This window comes from Rhodamnia argentea, chromosome 10 (assembly GCF_020921035.1).
Source record: "Rhodamnia argentea isolate NSW1041297 chromosome 10, ASM2092103v1, whole genome shotgun sequence".
NCBI lineage: Eukaryota > Viridiplantae > Streptophyta > Magnoliopsida > Myrtales > Myrtaceae > Rhodamnia > Rhodamnia argentea.
The window spans coordinates 15,977,270-15,994,394 of NC_063159.1; the positions used below are offsets into that span (position 1 = coordinate 15,977,270).

At 40.5% G+C, this 17,125-nt stretch overlaps 2 protein-coding genes across 5 annotated transcripts; both read right to left on the reverse strand.

The window, feature by feature from the left end:
• Positions 1-351: 351 nt before the first annotated feature.
• LOC115730382 (protein TIC 40, chloroplastic) lies at positions 352-10,279 on the reverse strand. 3 transcript variants are annotated; one of them, XM_048271025.1, is made up of 15 exons: positions 9,752-10,279; positions 7,701-7,973; positions 7,251-7,365; positions 7,016-7,073; positions 6,905-6,922; positions 5,216-5,483; positions 4,642-4,748; positions 4,499-4,562; positions 3,631-3,709; positions 3,168-3,208; positions 2,838-2,883; positions 2,036-2,130; positions 1,159-1,262; positions 1,017-1,064; positions 352-756 (listed from the first exon to the last, which is right to left on the reverse strand). In XM_048271025.1, the coding sequence occupies exons 2-15, from the start codon at positions 7,897-7,899 to the stop codon at positions 700-702; spliced, it is 1,299 nt and encodes a 432-aa protein (XP_048126982.1). In that variant the 5' UTR covers positions 7,900-7,973; positions 9,752-10,279; the 3' UTR covers positions 352-699. The 3 variants fall into 3 exon arrangements, with proteins under 3 accessions (XP_048126982.1, XP_048126981.1, XP_048126980.1); XM_048271024.1 differs by having other exon boundaries at positions 9,748-10,279; XM_048271023.1 differs by having other exon boundaries at positions 9,744-10,279.
• A 900-nt stretch (positions 10,280-11,179) lies between these two features.
• LOC115730560 (adenylyl-sulfate kinase 3) lies at positions 11,180-15,685 on the reverse strand. 2 transcript variants are annotated; one of them, XM_030661179.2, is made up of 7 exons: positions 15,370-15,508; positions 13,728-13,867; positions 12,570-12,719; positions 12,301-12,416; positions 12,134-12,218; positions 11,721-11,767; positions 11,180-11,555 (listed from the first exon to the last, which is right to left on the reverse strand). In XM_030661179.2, exons 2-7 carry the CDS (start codon positions 13,849-13,851, stop codon positions 11,454-11,456), a joined length of 624 nt encoding a protein of 207 aa, XP_030517039.1. In that variant the 5' UTR covers positions 13,852-13,867; positions 15,370-15,508; the 3' UTR covers positions 11,180-11,453. The 2 variants fall into 2 exon arrangements, with proteins under 2 accessions (XP_030517039.1, XP_048126992.1); XM_048271035.1 differs by lacking the exon at positions 13,728-13,867 and having other exon boundaries at positions 15,370-15,685.
• Positions 15,686-17,125: the final 1,440 nt, after the last annotated feature.

A 17,125-nucleotide genomic window follows, 5' to 3' on the forward strand; every position in this document is an offset into this window, starting at 1 on the left:
AAATTTGTATTAGGCAGGCGACTAGAGGATCAGCAACTTCATCTTTTCGATCAGAAGCCAGACAGATTTAGAATGCTTAAAGGTAGTTGAAAATTTGGAAACCTAGAGGTAGTCCGGTCACGAAATACAATGGAGAAAGAAGCCGACGGTTCTTTCACACATCATGAGGGCGTCTTGGCCAGATAGGTTTTAGCATGTTACGACACAGGAAGATTTAATAGATACTATCCACCCAACATGACATGACGTAATCTAACAAAAAACTCCAAGAGACTCCAACCAAAACGCTCTTCGAGGTTCCTCATTGAACTAGACAACGAAAGAGTGGAACTGACCTCAGAGAGAGAGAGAGAGAGAGAGCGCTCCAAGATGCACTATGTACAACTTTGCAAAAGTTACATCATTCTTCACTAGTAACACAAACAAATTTAAGTCGTCTGGTAGCTATTCTGCGCTACAACAATTACTACAAGATTACAAAACTTTCGGACAGATTTCAAAGAGGGAAAAGGTACATACTCAGCCATTGTAAAGCAGGAAGAAACTTGCTGTGGACACGAATATGCTATGTTTGTAGACAGCAGGAGTCATCCAGAGTAGGCTCAATATTAGACCAGATTTGGTCGATCTGATGCAAGCTTCTCTTGCCATAATCGTCGGATGGATGGGAAGTTACGGTAATAATGATGAACATATGGATCAAGGACCAGACACACCAGGGAAAAGTTCTGATATTTTATTGAATACTTCCATCACCTGTAAAACACCATTCACGTAGTGGCCATTTTTCTTGAGTACCGCCAACAGTGATAACGGAATAATGAACATAGAAACGAGAGATTCAAAACAAAGATCAATGAAATGAAGAAATAATTGTTCCTGCCCATGATATTTTTTTCTAAGTTCACCAATCACCATTCCAACAGTCAAAACTCGATCCCATATATATACTGTCCAGCAACTCTCTAAAATAGATTAATTTAGCATAACTTGCCCAGGAGGTTAAATGGCATTACCTCCTTGTCGTTTTGATATTTGGCAATGCTTAGTGGGTTTTGGGAACACTGCAAAAGAGGACACCATATTACATTAAACCAATGACCAATGCACGATTTAATCGGTGATTTTAAGCTTAGCGAAATTATAACCGGTACATACATCCATGATTGCCTGCTGCACTCTGGGGTTTTGAAAAGCCATTGCAACTTCAGGATTGGCCATTATCTTCGAAATGACTTCTTCAGGTGTAAGGCCAATTTGATCTGCAAATCAACGAAATTAATCCAACTGAAGAATTAATTGACATCTCAAGACAACTACAATTTCTGTAATTCATAATAGCCACGGAGTTCCTTTTCATCCATGCTGCTTTGATCCTTAAACCAGAAGTGTGGTTGGACAAGGAAACCAATAATGCATACATCAAAAGTGCAAGTTTTGCAAATTCACTTTGCCTTTGACATTCTACAGAAATCTATGAACACAATTGCCTCCCCCCGCCACCAAAAACAAATAAGTATTTGTCAAATTAATGGAAGACTTGGCCAATGCAGAAATCAGAAGTGAGCACCACTGTATGAAATTACAATGCTATTGATGACTTCCAATTATCAAGGAGTCTAATAGTCATGTTCATGCTCCCAGCTTCCAATTGTCGCAGATAGTGTTGAAAAGTTTTCACATTAACAATGAGATTGCCAGAATTGAGTGAGACAGCAAAGCAGGCATTAGCAAAGTCAACAAGAGCACCATTTTTCAAAGCGACTCATTTTTGTTGTTTTGCTCAGCTAGCAGCAATTAAATGCTAACAGAATAGGAAAAGATAAAGATGAAGCAACCGAAATTACCAAATCAACGATACAATGATAACTAAGCTTCTGCAAATAGGAGCTCTGACTAAACCTTTTAGCAGATAAAGACTCACGATTCATCATGGGAAAACATATTAAGGGACATCTCTTTTAATGAATATTATCACAACATGTATTGAGGAAATGAACTTAGAGAAGGAATTCGTAGTCATCTTCATACTTACCGAATTGTTGCTTGACCTCAGGACTACTGAGATCGAAATTTTTCAAAGAATCCATCATCCTGCCATCCCACTCACTGCTTCCACCCATATTATTTCTGGAAAAAATGCATATGTATAGTATATACCATTGTGAAATCTCTTAATTATTATAGCACAAAAACTATGCTCATTGCGCTAAGTTCGGCTGCTTGTATAGATTATAAACAGATATGTCTCAAAAGCCTAAAAATGAAATGATATGGACAAAAAGTAGCTCGGTTCTGATGAAGAAAGAATGCATAATTGCCACAAACTCAGATATTGCTATAGTGGTCATTGAGCTGACATGACTCATCAACAAAGTAACTGCAGCAATGCTTAACCAAATGGAATGAGTAATGCAATTGCAAGATGCCAGTAAACATCTCTACCTAAAAAGATGCCAGAGCCAGTGAAACATACAAACAGAAAGTACTTCTTATACTGCCCATCAGCAAAGAAAATAGTAGCCTGTGCAGAAATAGAAAAACTATAGGAGTATCTTATAATGCAGTTCTTAACAAGTCAAATATGTTCTATTTTGAATTTGACAACAATATTTGAGTTCTCTACCAGCAATAAAAGGCGTTTATGAATAACAGCCATCTGAAAGTTCACAGGAAGTACAGCATTATAGAGTCAAATGGACCACCAAGTTACACAAACTGCAGCATTGATTCAAATAAACAAAAATATTTCACCAATGACACTTAATCATCCTTCCCTCAAAGTGAACAATAACTGGCTAAAACATATGGATGAGAAGACAAAGGGAGGAACTTACAGCATTTCTTCCAACTGTTGACGATATTGTGGATTCTGTAGCATCCCTGACATGCAAAATGCAAACAATAGTTAGCTTGCTACATATGCAATTTCACCCTTAATTTCCTTATTCTGCAGATCAATAAATAAGAAATTTTTGACACGGGCATAAAAACATTGCTCTTAGAGGACTCATATGCCTAATTTGAGAGATTTACCATCAATTTACCATCAACGTGAAAGATCACTGAGAAAATGGTGCTAAATATAGCTGCCATACTTTTTGGAGTCTCTACGAAAGCGATGTGAGACAAGAGTTGTCAAATATGTCATACAAAGATGTACTCACATTTGAAGGTTTCAGGGTTCCTCATCTCCTCAGGTAGATACCTAAAATAGATCAGAAAAATCAGAAACTTAATGATGGCAAGCACATCAACCAACTTACATAACAGCTTAGAATTCAGCCAGAGTCTCATAGAGAATTCTATCTCTTTTATTTGCAAAAGACAGGAAATCATAAAATGGGCAAACACAATTGTTGATGAAATAGAGAATCCAAAAGTTTAGATAGCATTAAAGGTACTAGATCTTGTAACTCAAGGATTATGCAACTTCTGTACTGTTCAAAAGCACACGATATCCTTAATTAATCGAAAATCAACTAAACCCAACACAGACAAATATCGCATCATCACGAGACAGATAGTTCACCAAGCATAGCACTACACTTACCCATAGCAGCATGCATATGCAACAAAATGACTCCAAATACTATGACATCAAAAAATCAACAAGGGAAGCTATATTACGGGAAAACCATCTTCTGCACAGATGGATCTTCCATCATTTTCTCCAAAGCATCCACAGACAAAACGGAGCTTCCTTTTCCTGGGAAGTAGACAATAATTCCAGATTAGCATGTATAGGAATTGTGCAGATGGGACAGACAATCGATTAGAGATTTCTGAGGATGATTCGTAGTCAAGGTCGATTTCAAAGAAGCAACTGCTATACATGCTTGCAAGGAAATTGACATTAATAGTCCCAATTACAGTTAATCATTCCAATTTGACAATTATGTGTCCGAGATCAGATGATACCACTGGTGATTTTATTTTTTAATCTATCTGGTAAACATCTTCATGATCCTGAGGATGAATCGATAGGCATCAAAATATCTGATATGATCTGAGGTGAAATTTAAGTCTTGATTATAAGAAACTCAATCCACCATAAGCAGCATAAGTGCCTACAAGTTTATCAGTTCATGGTTTCTCAAAGTCTCTTCTTTTCTAACTCAGCAGTGTCCTTCAACCCAAGAACATTTAATTTGTGTAACCGGAATGAAAATTCACCAATCATATATCGCTTTGCAGCAGCTTATGAAGTTCCTGAAGCTCATCTTATGATATTTCTCTTTATCCTCTCATTACTGTCCCTACCACTTCCTACATCATCCTGTGCACCTTCAGGGATCCCCACACAGATAATGGAGACACTGGTACAATGAAGAGCCAGAGCACCTTAACATAAGGACTAAATTCAGAAGTGCATAAACACTAAGTTTCAACTGCAGATCAATTATGTGTATAAATGAAGCAAGGGAATAACAATATTAACATCGTAAAAGAGATAAAACAAATGCAAAGTCTACCCATGTTCCATACATTCACGTACCAGTTAATTCGGATGCCTCAGAAGAACTATCCATCGACTTAGAAGCAGATCCATTTTGAGAGACCTTCATCCATACCGACATAATTCACAACTCTACAGTAAGAAAATAAAATTTCCTTCTCCCCATCCAGAGAAAGACTTACATTGCTGACAAACTGAGTAGCTTCAGATGAAGTTGCTTCTGTCACATCCTTGAAGTTTTCAAAAGGACTCTTTTGCTTTGTTTCTTCTGGAGAAACATCCACAAAAGCTGCAAGTGCAAGTTCCAGCATCATTTTATCATACAGTACTTTCAAACAAAAGAATTTGTCCAAGTAATCACAAGTTGCATTGTCATTGTTATAGCAGACAATAGATTTTGACTCTATCTATATAGGAACCAATTCCAAGAGCTTGGTAACTGCTCAAAGAAAGGAGAAACACGGCTACAATGTGAAACGAGTAGACAGCACTGTATAAAAGAGTTGCTTTGCCCTAAACAATTCAGGCATATGTACAAAAATTACTATGCTTCAAAATGCAAGAACACGCTTCTCCTACTGCACAATCAGTTCATGAATGGACACAATGTCCCAATCCACTCGTCAAATTCCTAATGGAACCACTGTCGCTAAACAGAAAAATCAACTTTGAGAAAAGCTCAAAAAGGAAATGGAGATGCTGCAATTCTGGTTAAGAGTGAGTGACTAAAGGGCTCCCAAAAGATATCTACATTACCATATCTCTTCGGTTCTTCCTCCTTCTTTATCTCATCTTTGACATCTGCAACCGGTGCTGTTTCTGCTTTCACAGCTTCTACTTTTGTTGCAGATATATCAACTGTAGATGTTTGAGAGGTAGCCATTGGAGAGGGAGTTGGTCGTGGTGCTGAACCCATCGGAAATGGAGAAGGTGAGGCAGAAGAAAAGGGAGAACCGGCAAACTGGTTGTTTTGTGAATTCATCTGGCCCATCATAGCCTTAAAAGCTTGTTGCATAGCATATTTCTGGGATAAGTGTAAAAGGCAATCTTTGAACAGATTCATGAAAGAAAAAATGGAAGGGCAGATACATGTTACCAAAAAGATTAAAAGGAGCTGCAAGGATGAATTTGCCTGCTTTTCTGATGGAATTTAATATGTTAAATATTTCCAATCTCCATAAGGTACAATTGCAACTGTATCGGCCGTTACACAAAATAATAGCTGAGAGTGAGACAATAGACACTTAGGCGAGATAAGTTACACAATTTTGCACAGCATCTAGGCATATGATATGTCAACTTTTAACTCTTGAACTTTCTCCCCTTTCTAGACCTTTATGGTATCAATGAGTCATGAGAGACATTTTACAAGAGTTTATGCAATCTAAACTGTTCCTTTAACATAATAGTTCTTCATGAAACAAAGGATTGATCGAGTGGTTACTCCCCCAAATTAGTACAATGTCACTAATCTTGCCTCTTCTTGCCAATTGCTAGTTCCAAGGCCATTGCACACCCTTCACATATCCACAGCAGGCAGACCAAAGAAACCTTATCTATGTAGAGTCATCTTTTAAAAAAAAAAAAAATCTATTGACAACCATCTCTCAAGAAACTCAAGGCTGTGTTCCTGTGAAACTTCAATAAACATATCTTTAAATTCTAATTATATTTTCAGATGCTTAATGCATTTCACACGTTGGCCAACTGAAAACTTGTATTTTGTTTGTGACAAAAGCATAAGAATTCTGTCCACTACCCTATTTTATCCTGTGTAGAACTAAGAAAAACCCATAAGAAACGAAGCAACTCGTCAATGTTACTACGGCTTTAATATTACCTGTTACAACAACAGGATCATAACACTTCACCTCTAGTAAGTATTATCATAACTGAAAAGCGGGAATGACGTTTTGCTTGGAACCCTAGACAAAAAGAGAGGAAAATAGAAGACATGCTTCACAGGAATAAACTTCAGCCATCAACACAACCATAAACAATTTTATGGTTGTTAAGAACTTTGTTAACCAAATTTCAGAAAAGAAACATCGGGCTTTTGGCAATTAACCACCTACGATGGGCCTTGCCATGGTCAAAATTCTAGATAACATGCACTAAAATTAGAACGAATATATCCAATAACTAACCTAGGAAGAAAAAGCAACCTCTGTATCAGTGTATTGCTCTTACCTATACACAATTCTAATCACCCAAAAGAGCTGCACATTTTGGCAAGTCATCTTTCATGGATAAAAGCACACTCTGTGTGAAACCAAACATGTGCAACTGACGGTTCAACAGATTTACCCAGCAAAGCAAATAGCACTCAAATACTTGTTTTAAGTCCCCAATTCAAGAAAGCTTGCTTCCACTTCAGTGTAAAAAACAGCAGGAAACTTGATCTATAGATGAATGCAAAGGCATACTCTGGGGATAAAATTGTACCTTCAGGTAATTTGCCACCTGCCATTCAATTAAACTTGTTAATGAGAAATCTAACCTATTTGCATATCATAATTCAGGAAACAAGGACCTAGCAGTGACTGACAGACTCACCCATGAAAACAGTGCTGAGAGTCCAACACCAACACCAATCCAAAACAGAGGCGATCCACTAGACAATCAACAAAATGCAGAAAGTAAGAAAACTACGTAGTCTTAGATTGATGAGCCAAGATAGACAGAGGATATAAACATCAGTGACGACCCCAATACCAATGAAGTAACAACCATGAGGAACAAAAGGGAATAGCAAGAAATCAAAGAGGTGAGAGAGGATAAGATGATTTACAAAGAAGATGGAGGAGGCGGCACTGGCGACTGTGGAGCAACACCAACCGAAGTCGTTTCCTTACTTCTTGATGAAGAAATGCTCGCAAAACGTTCTGATTCCCACGCTTGAGGCACTGTGCATCACAGAGTGTTCGTTATTTTCACATAAAGAAAAGACAGTCGACAATTATCCAATCTCGTTCAGAATGCAAAAAGCTATCAACAGCCATTCGCCACCAAAAAACAAGCTGCAGAATCAGGTGACAGAACCAAGACACCGGAATAGGTACAGAATCACGGCTTCGCCGAAGCCTAAAGTCAGAGCAATTGGCTACAGCCTACAGAACGAGCGTGTGTCTATATCTGACGCGCGTTGTCCTGAGCTTCAAATTCCATCGGATTCATCAATAGCCGCTCCAATCCTTCACACACGCGCACACAGAGAGAAGCGCACACACGGAGTCAATACCAGTTCGATAGCGACGGAGATGCGCCGCCTCATCCGGTCTCCGCTGACACAAGAAAGTCCGCGAGAAGAGGTGCTTGCTCCTTGGGGGCACGGAGCCCCGGACGCCGCTCCCGGTGCGATTTGAATGAGAAGAGCTGGGGAGAGTGTAGAGGTGAGGCGAGACCTGTAAATTAGCCGCCATGGCTGCGAAAGGGCTCATGTCTCGGCCAGGGATCAGCAGCGGAGTAGAAGAGGAGGAGAAAGAAGAAGAAACGAGCGTCCGGAGAGAGAGAGTGAATGAGCTTCAGCTGAAATTGCGATGTCCGAAGGGGTTTGCGCTTCGTATGTTCTTTCTTCTTTGGTTGGAACTCGGAAGTGAATGTTGCATGGGATTGTCGTTTCTAACTGGATTTGGGCCTCTTTCCCATTGATGACCAACTCCGTCTGGCCCATTTACTTAAAAGGCCTCCACTCTCTCCAAACTTCCAAGTCCAAATTTTTTCTTCGCCTTATCCAAGTTAAAATGAGATAACGGTCCAAATTTTTTTATATCGGAAATTCGACATCTCGCTCTCTTCTCTTTCATCCTCTAAAAAAAAAAACAAGGAAAGAAGGGAAAAGGGACGTCTCCCTAGAAATGCCCGGGAAAAGATGAAGGTCACAATCTTCTTCTTGTGTGCTCGCGAGAGTGGAACATCGTGCTCTGTGGTGAATATTAGGATTAGGTGCACAAATCACAGCGAACTAAAGAGCAAAAGTGATAAAAGAAATCGAGATACAATATTTTATCCCAGCTCACCCTTAGGGGGTGCATGACAACCATTCCGTTTTAGAAATAGATTTATGGCTAGAAATAAATTTTTTCATTTCTGTTTTTGGATGAATTTTTTAGCAAAAAACTGCGTTAAATAATGACATAAAAACTTTTATCTTGAACGGAAGTTCGTTTGACATCGCTTGAAAATTCTACTTCTAGAAATTATTATTTACTATTTAAAAATAAAAAATTACTATTTATTTTTTACTCTCGCGGCGGTGATTATTGTCGCGGTCGGCGAAGGTTGGTAGTGGTCGGCAGCAACCGACGGAGGGTGGCGGTGGTTGGCGGCATGCGGTGGTCGGTGGCGGCTTGTGGCAAGTGGTGAGTGGCGGCGACAGGCAATGAGGCCCAATGGTGGGTGGTAGTCGGCGGCCGCCCGCAGTGGGCGACCGAGGGCAATGGTTGGTGACGGTGAAGGTCGGCGATAGGCGGTGTTTGTCTGCGGCCGGTGGAGGTCGGCAACGGCCGGCGATGGTTAAGGCGGTCGACGGAGGGCAGCGGCGGGTACTTGAAAAAATGTTAGGGATTATTATTTCTAATTTCTATTTCTTCGAAAAGCTAAAAATTTTATTTCTGATTTCCCTTCCAAATCTATTTATGGAACAAATTTTTGTTTCGTAAATAGAAAAATAGAATTACGTTCCCAAACGAGCTTCTATTCCAAACATGTTCCAAAAATAAGTTTAGAATAGAAACAGAGAAGTAGAATGGTTGTCATGCACTCTCTTAAACTAGAATTACATCCAGAAAAAGTATTCCATTATAATTAGCATCTCTTACCTTTTTGTCACAACTCTCGGTCACAAAACGATATCCCATGCTTTCTTGTCGATGAGAAGTATGAACTACACGTCAATAATGTAGCAGAATGTTGATTTGATTTCATTCTTTTCCATTCGATGATAAGCCCACAAGAAGGCCACGACCCTGCAACGCTTATGGTTTCTCTAGTTGTACCACTGTAGTGAATATGGGGGCAAAGGTAATTGTACCGAAGCTTTGAGTTGATGACCATCAATCAACGAGCATCTAGGAAAGGGCAAGAAAGAAATTGAAAGATACAGAAATTGTGGACAGGGTGATTATTGGACTATGCTTGTGAAGACGAGCTGCATTTCTTTAATGTATCTGTTTGACTGGACCAGCAACACCAATAGAATGGCCCCGTACCAGTTGTGGCGTGCGTTGAACCAGTCTCACTGTTCTTAATCATAAAAATCCGATTTTTACGATCAGAAAATGCAAGAGAGAGAGAGAGAGAGAGAGAGAGAGAGACGAGCTTCCTTCCTCTAAACGCTCATCCATTTCCAACCTCCCTTCCCGACAAGATTAACGTCTACCCAGATCAAAGAGAACGGACAAATCTCAACAAATCATTCGAAAAAGGGAACTGCGACAATCACGAACAGGAGTCAATCCCCTGTATTTAACATAATCAGAAGACATGACATTTCCTCCAACATCGAATCAAAACTTTATTTACACCTTCAATCGGAGTGGGAATCGGAGTCGGAGGAGGAAGGATCGAGGGAAGGGAAGCAGAGGCAAGCCCAGAGGGCGAGGCCGAATCGTTGCAGGTTCTCGCAGGGGAAGCAGAAGAGGAGGTACAGCACCTGCTCGCTGCTGAGCCGCTCCGGATTGCACGCTATCCACTGGCACGCGCTCGCCGATACCTTCGCCACCGACACCACCAGCGAGCTGTTCAGCCCCATTTCTCTCTCTCTCTCTCTCTCTCTCTCTCTCTCTCTCTGCGCGCTTGTGGATGCTGGTCTTCCTTTTCCCCCTTTTTTGATATGAATGGCGAGGAAGAAGACCGATACCAGAAAATTTGGCTTTCACACGGTTTCAAAGTTGCTTATAGTCGTCGCGAGCCAAACTACGTCGTTTCTCATTAGCGTTGTCGATTTTGGCCGGCGGTGCCGTGATGTAGCCACTGCCTACCTGCCTACTTTTCCCTTTTTGCACTTCCCCTCTGAATTCCATTCTCGTGCCTCGTTAATTTACTGGTAAAACGCCTTCAGCAATTCATAACGAGGTCTTGTTAAGGATTCTCGCCAAGCATTTTCTTATCATATCTGAAAAGGAAGTTGTCATTCGATTGTTTTGGATAAATTGATTGTGCACGGCATCACAAAGACAGTATATTAATGTCCCAGGCACTCACTAAAAGAATCATTAAAAATTTTAAGTCGGCAAATGAAAAAGAACATTAGAATTTTTTTTTGGGGTCAGAAAAAGGACATCAGATTCACTAGCAACACCATGCCGTGAACTCATAATAGTCATCAATACGAGCCCAATTGCATTACACACAGCTCAGATTCGATGCAATTAGCGACGTTATGTCATAATTTTCTGAGCGAAGTGAAGTTGCTCTGCAACAGTGGTCCAACAATTGAGATCACCCAAATGTTTTCTACATTCGAAAGGAAGAACCAGCACCGCTCGTCGCTACTCTGCCCTCATTCATCAAACATGCTGCAGGGCCCTTAGTGAGTCTCATATAGCAGTTTTAGCATCTTTGCAGAAGTTGTCCTCCAAGGGTGAGAAAAATTTCACTGAAGCACACCAAGCCAAAAGCTAAGTCCTTGCAAAACGTTTCATCATATGATCCCTTTGATTAGAGAATTTCTATCGTCAAGCAGCATACATGTTCACACTTCTGTGGACACTATTCGACTTAAACGGAGTCTATATCAAGGATGAACAAGAGATTCATTTCCAACTTTCATCATATCAGTGAAAAGGAAAAAAAAAAAAACAAAACAGCAATATGCAGCCTTTGGCATAACTTGTATCTGGTATGTGGCCATTGGCATCAAAACTCCGGCAAATACCAGGAGATGCCAATGCCATGTGGACCTAAGGATCTATGCTTGAAGTATTATCCCACATTTGAGAGCACAAATATCTGAAGATTATGGTGGTGACATTTCCTGAACATGAAGGCTCAATCATTTGGTTTCCAGGAAACCTTTCTCCTCGAGATACGATACTACTTTACCAGCCATGGCACCTGGTGTAGGGCAAATCCCGTCTCTCCGACTTAATTCTATCTGTTACGAGGAACAGTTCTAAGTAAGTAAACCTCAGAAGAGATAATCTCGCCATGAATTGCATCTATGCATGAAAAAAGAAGTATGTCAGGCAGCCAGCTATTCCCGTCCATGCCCCTGAATAAATAGAAAATAAGAACTACGGGGCATGCCAATCTTCCATACCTCACATTTCAACGGTGGTTCATATGGATCATCAAGTCCTGTAAAACCTGCAATATCATTTTGTAAAGGATTTCTTAATAAGATATGTGAAGAAGATCTGCTGGACCATTTAATAATAACATATGAATGTCCAAATTGGTTCTCCTAGAAGAGTAAAGCACAGCTCCTGAGTGGCACTGCGAAAAATGCTCTCCCGCTCCCAGTATGCAGATTCTTCTCATAAGATGCGAAGTACTTCTATAAAAATATATGGCCACTGCAAAATCATGAAATTATTGGGACCTTATGTAGTTCCCTTGAGTTCTCTATCAAGCAAATTTGATGGTCTCATCTGCATCCCTTGCTCAGCGGTAGCATTTTAAGAAAATGTCTTTATTTGTTGCTACAGTCTAGAAAAGGTTCAAGGAGTAAACCTTTAATCTTTCCAGCACGAGCAAGCTTGTAGAGGCCTTTGGCATCTCTGGCCTCACACAAATCAAGCGGCATGTTCATGAATACCTATATACAGTCCATCTGTCATTAGTCCACCATCAACGGAGTTTAATCCAAGTCAGAAGATAACCATCTACGAGGAGCTTGCCTCAATAAAGCTTTCAGGCAGCATTGCACGGCAAGCATCCCGATCTTTTCTATATGGGGATATCAGACTGGCAATGCATACTAATCCAGCATCAGCGAAGAGCTTCGCCACTTCACCTTCATGAAGGAGCAGAGATTAAGGATTACCACATCAAATTAGACCTCTAACAAATATCACATGAAAAGCCACTATGCTAAAAAGCAATAATTTCTATTTGACACGATTAAATATTGCTATGAGTTCCTTGTCTTTGTTGCATAATTACTTACCAACCCTGCGTATATTCTCTGCTCGATCCTCAGCCTCAAATCCAAGATTCTTGTTTAATCCATGGCGAAGGTTGTCCCCGTCAAGGACATACGAAAGATTTCCCCTGGAATGCAGTTCTCTACTAATTGAGCATGCCAATGTGCTCTTTCCTGAACGAATACGAGTTGAATAGGAAGGAAGAAAAAGCAAAATAAAAAACATAACACAAAGACATCAAGTCAAATCATGATAAGTGATTCTGTTAGCATCATATCGAAAAGTTGACTTTAACAGTCATCAATTCTACTAATCATTCACTACCAGTTGTATTTGCGAGAATACTGCACTCGGCTGCCTCATAAATTCGGTTTAAATTTGTAAATAGACCCTTCATCTTCACTGCGTGAGAACCGTCCATAGGTCAAGGTAAGGTACGGCTTCCTCGAAGCAGTGGTCTCAATTGGAAGACCAGACACCAGTTTGGCCTTAAAATCCAGGTAGCATGTCAAAGCAGCTACTCTCCATAAGCAAACAAATTAATTGGATGAACATCCATTCTACTCCTTTGGCAGCTGATCCAGGAAGTCCTCAAATTGATCTTAGATGCACCAAATGTTACGTTTTTACAAAGTCGACTAAGTTGAGGGGATAACTTGGTAAGTCCTTGGGAAGTCAAGGATGTGCAATTATAATAGATCCCACTATCACTAGAGGTTCATGCAATCTAGAAAAGGAAGGGTCATTCAGTTGCGTGACAGTGTCTCAAAGGTCCCCCAAAAAAAAATCTAAAGTAAGCCCATGTCACGGGGCTTATCCACATTAGTCCAATGAGAAAAATAGATCCTTTGCCAATGCATCCGTTAAACTAAACCAACCACAACATGTGACAACACAGCCATTGTCAACACTGGTTGGTACTTTTTATCTACATAGAGTCAGTGGCAATACATTTTCCAACGCAAGCAGACTCCTTGAAAGGTCTATATGCAAAGGTGTGACAAAATTGAAACAAAAGATGGATCCCTTAAACAAGATCGGATGTGCATAATTCATTTGGCCATAGCCCCATTGTCTAACACAAAAGAAACAAGAAAGTATGATGCCAACACAGTCAACATATGCAGTGACAGCATGTACATGTTTGTAAGCAGCAAAGCATGACCAAGTTAACTGCACACCTGATCCACTAAGGCCCGTAATCCATACAACACATCCCTTTTGGTTAAGTAGCTTCTGCCTTTCCTGCTTCCCCACAGGGCACTCGTGCCAAAATATATTTGCTGAATTCCCCACGGTAGACATCAGCAATTATCCTCTCCTGTTTCCAAGCCACAGAAAGGACATTTAGTTCATATGCCAGGGTATGAAGGACTGGTAGCTTACACTAGAATATGGGAAAGACAATTATGAAAAAGGAAGGATCGCAGCAAGACTTAAAGTCAATGAGCAATTTTAGTATGTGGTACTGTGAGGTCTAGTTTCTTAGGACTTAATCCAAGATTTATGAAGCTGAAAAGGCCTACTCCTGGTATTACTAAAACATGAAATGAGATAACTTTAAACTCCGGCAACGCTCTCTCAAAGATACACCAAGCCACCATTGGAAGCATCCCTTTGGAGAAAATTAGGCAAGAACTTTCACACAATATGCTGGAACCAACGTGGGCTATCACAAGCCTTCTACTTTAATTTGGTTCCAGTGCTATGCATCCCTATGTAGCTATTACACTGTCAAGCAGCCTTCTGATAATGCAGTTAGACTGCACCTAGACATGGCCAAAATGAACTGGGGCCCGGAACCAGAACCGGCACTCAAGGGCCGGTTCCGACCCGGTTTAAAAAAAAAAAAAAAAACAAGGAGGAGGCCCGGGGAAAAAGAGCCATTGGGCCTAGGAACCCGCGGTCCAGAACTGAAACCGGAACCGGCCACGTCTAACCGCACCATCAAGTTATTCCGCTTTCCTTTCTTGTAAAGCATTGCATCATTTCACTTGCTAGAGGAATAAAGCTGTGAACAACGATCAGCAATAGCTACAGCCCGGAGTTTGATGCATTTTGTACGTTCCCCAATCCTCCAATCACTAAAATTGCGAAACATGCCGTTGATCGGAAAGCCAATTTCCGAAACCTCCGCTGAGAATGACAGAACAATGCCAAGCGCAAGTGTGGGCAGATTAACCGAACCGTGACGGCAAAAGGCAGCAATAAAATCATAAACACGGCGAGGAGCAAGAATTTTTCACGAAGGAACAAATCACGAATATCAAGCCTACCAGTCTAGGATCCATCTAAACAATCCGCGGAGGCGCCATTTTCCGATCTACGGAGTGAAAATTCAAACACAGAAAGAAAGAAAAAATACGAACGGAACTACAATCTCAAAACCCACCACACGGACCCATACCCACAGAAAGAATTTTTCGCATTTTGAATGTTCCCCAATCCTCCAATCACTAAAATTGCGAAACATGCCGTTGATCGGAAAGCCAATTTCCGAAACCTCCGCTGAGAATGACAGAACAACGCCAAGCGAAGTGCGGGCAGATTAACCGAACCGTGACGGCAAAAAGGCGGCAATAAAATCATAAACACGGCAACAAGCAAGAATTTTTCACGAAGGAACAAATCACGAATATCAAGCCTACCAGTCTAGGATCCATCTAAACAATCCGCGGAGGCGCCATTTTCCGATCTACGGAGTGAAAATTCAAACACAGAAAGAAAGAAAAAATACGAACGGGACTACAATATCAAAACCCAGCACACGGACCCATAAACAAATGCAGAAACTCGATCCACAGCAGGAGGTCGACGAAGTACCTGAAATCGAGCAGCGGGAGGGTCGTCGGTGGCGATTCTCAGAGAGATGAAGAGAAGAGGAGGTGGAGATTGCGGAGACAATAAGGCGAGCGAGAGGAGGGAGTCTCGGAGGCTTAGAGGATGAGGAATGGGGGAGATTGAGGTGCGGGGTGGGCATTTATGGAGATGTCGAGAGCTTTGAAGACGGAGAATGACGGAATGTATCTGGACGCGCCCAGCGTGATGCTGCAGAGCCATGACTGAAAGGATGATGACAGTGAGGAACGCTTCCTTATTTTGCGCACTTGGCCTTTTCGGGCTCTCGCTTTTCGCGGGTGCGCATTTATGAGCAAACGTAACCTATGCATATTAAATGTCACAGTCCAGCGGTTTCCACACTGTCGTTCCTCGGATGATTTTAGCTGTCTAATATATTCTTAAGGATGGGCAATATTATAAATGTATCATATTTCAAAGTATTTCGATAATTAATGTCGGTAGTTGGGAGGCGAAGAGATGGAATCTCCATCATTAGATTGAGAAAGGATTTATAGTTGTACTAAAGGAAATCTTTGAGGCACTTTGGAGTGCTGCATTTTCAAAATGCTAATAGAATTTTTTCTTTCCAATTTCACCCTCGTTATACTTTCATAATTACATAAATGTCATCGAAAACTCTAACCTTACTGGTGAAGGCCTCAGCCACCGGCAAGTGGTCGACGAACCATCGACGAGCCACCACCCACCTTGCATGAGGTCACGCAACCTCGTGATAGTCCTAGGTCACGTGAATCGAGGCGTTGGCCGCCTTGGGTCATGCAACCTCGGGCAAGGCTCGCGATGGCAGATTTGGCTCATCGGGGTCTTGCCGACCACCGATCCTTAGCTAATTTTAAGTTTTTTTTTTATTGAAAATGAAAGCAAAAGGTTTCGCAATGTGTGATTTTTTCAAACATTATTTTAGCTAAAGTTGTATCCCAATGTATTTTTAAAATGCACTTTGCCAAACATTATTTGCATTTCAAAAAAACCCTTAGCTAAAAGGCTTTTACATTTTCCCAAAGACATTTCCTTGTAGCCAACCCTTTGTATGTAGGGATTTCATCCTCATTTGTAACATCTCGTGAGTAACACAATTCACAGCTTCTTTATTTAGAGCTTCTCTCGCTCTTCGATTCTTTAACTATATTCGAGTAATTAAACGTTTTACGATTATTAAACTAGATTTATTGTCATAACCTGCATTTTTGAACAAAATCGATCTATCTAACCCATGATTTAGAGCTTCTCTCGCTCTTCGATTCTTTAACTATATTCGAGTAATTAAATGTTTTACAATTATTAAACTGGATTTATTGTCATAACCTGCATTTTTGAACAAAATCGATCTATCAAACCCATGATTTATGAGCCGGTGCGTAAATACACTATCAGAAAATAAGTGAAATAATATTAGATGAATTGCGATTGTTTGCTGAATGCATTCTACAAAAAGAGCGAAACTGATCACATTTTTCCTTAACCCTAATTATTTCTTGATTGATTGATTAAATAATTATTCATAGCAAAACTAGTAAAATACGTAAAATATGATGACATATATATCTGTATCGTACCAATGAAAAGATTGATAGGACGAAACACGGTCCGGCTTGGATTGTACTTTTTAAGTGCTAAATTAATTTAAAGAATTAAGGAAATTTTTCAAAAAAGGACCCCAAATGCCCAAACATAATAATATAGCTACTGGTGGTCCGGCATTGACAATTGGACCCCA

Excerpts from the sequence above, each read along its gene's own strand:
- LOC115730382 (XM_048271023.1), bottom strand. The coding sequence starts at position 9,804 with ATGGATGAGCGTTTAGAGGAAGGAAGCTCGTCTCTCTCTCTCTCTCTC. Across the intron at positions 7,074-7,250 it reads CCGCCTCCTCCATCTTCTTT|TGGATCGCCTCTGTTTTGGA; the intron begins GTAAATCATCTT and ends TTGATTGTCTAG. Across the intron at positions 1,263-2,035 it reads TGAGGTCAAGCAACAATTCG|ATCAAATTGGCCTTACACCT; the intron begins GTAAGTATGAAG and ends GTTGATTTGCAG.
- LOC115730560 (XM_048271035.1), bottom strand. The coding sequence starts at position 15,526 with ATGCCCACCCCGCACCTCAATCTCCCCCATTCCTCATCCTCTAAGCCT. Across the intron at positions 12,720-15,369 it reads CTCCCGCTGCTCGATTTCAG|GAAAGAGCACATTGGCATGC; the intron begins GTACTTCGTCGA and ends GTATTCGTTCAG. Across the intron at positions 12,219-12,300 it reads TGCCTGAAAGCTTTATTGAG|GTATTCATGAACATGCCGCT; the intron begins GCAAGCTCCTCG and ends GACTGTATATAG.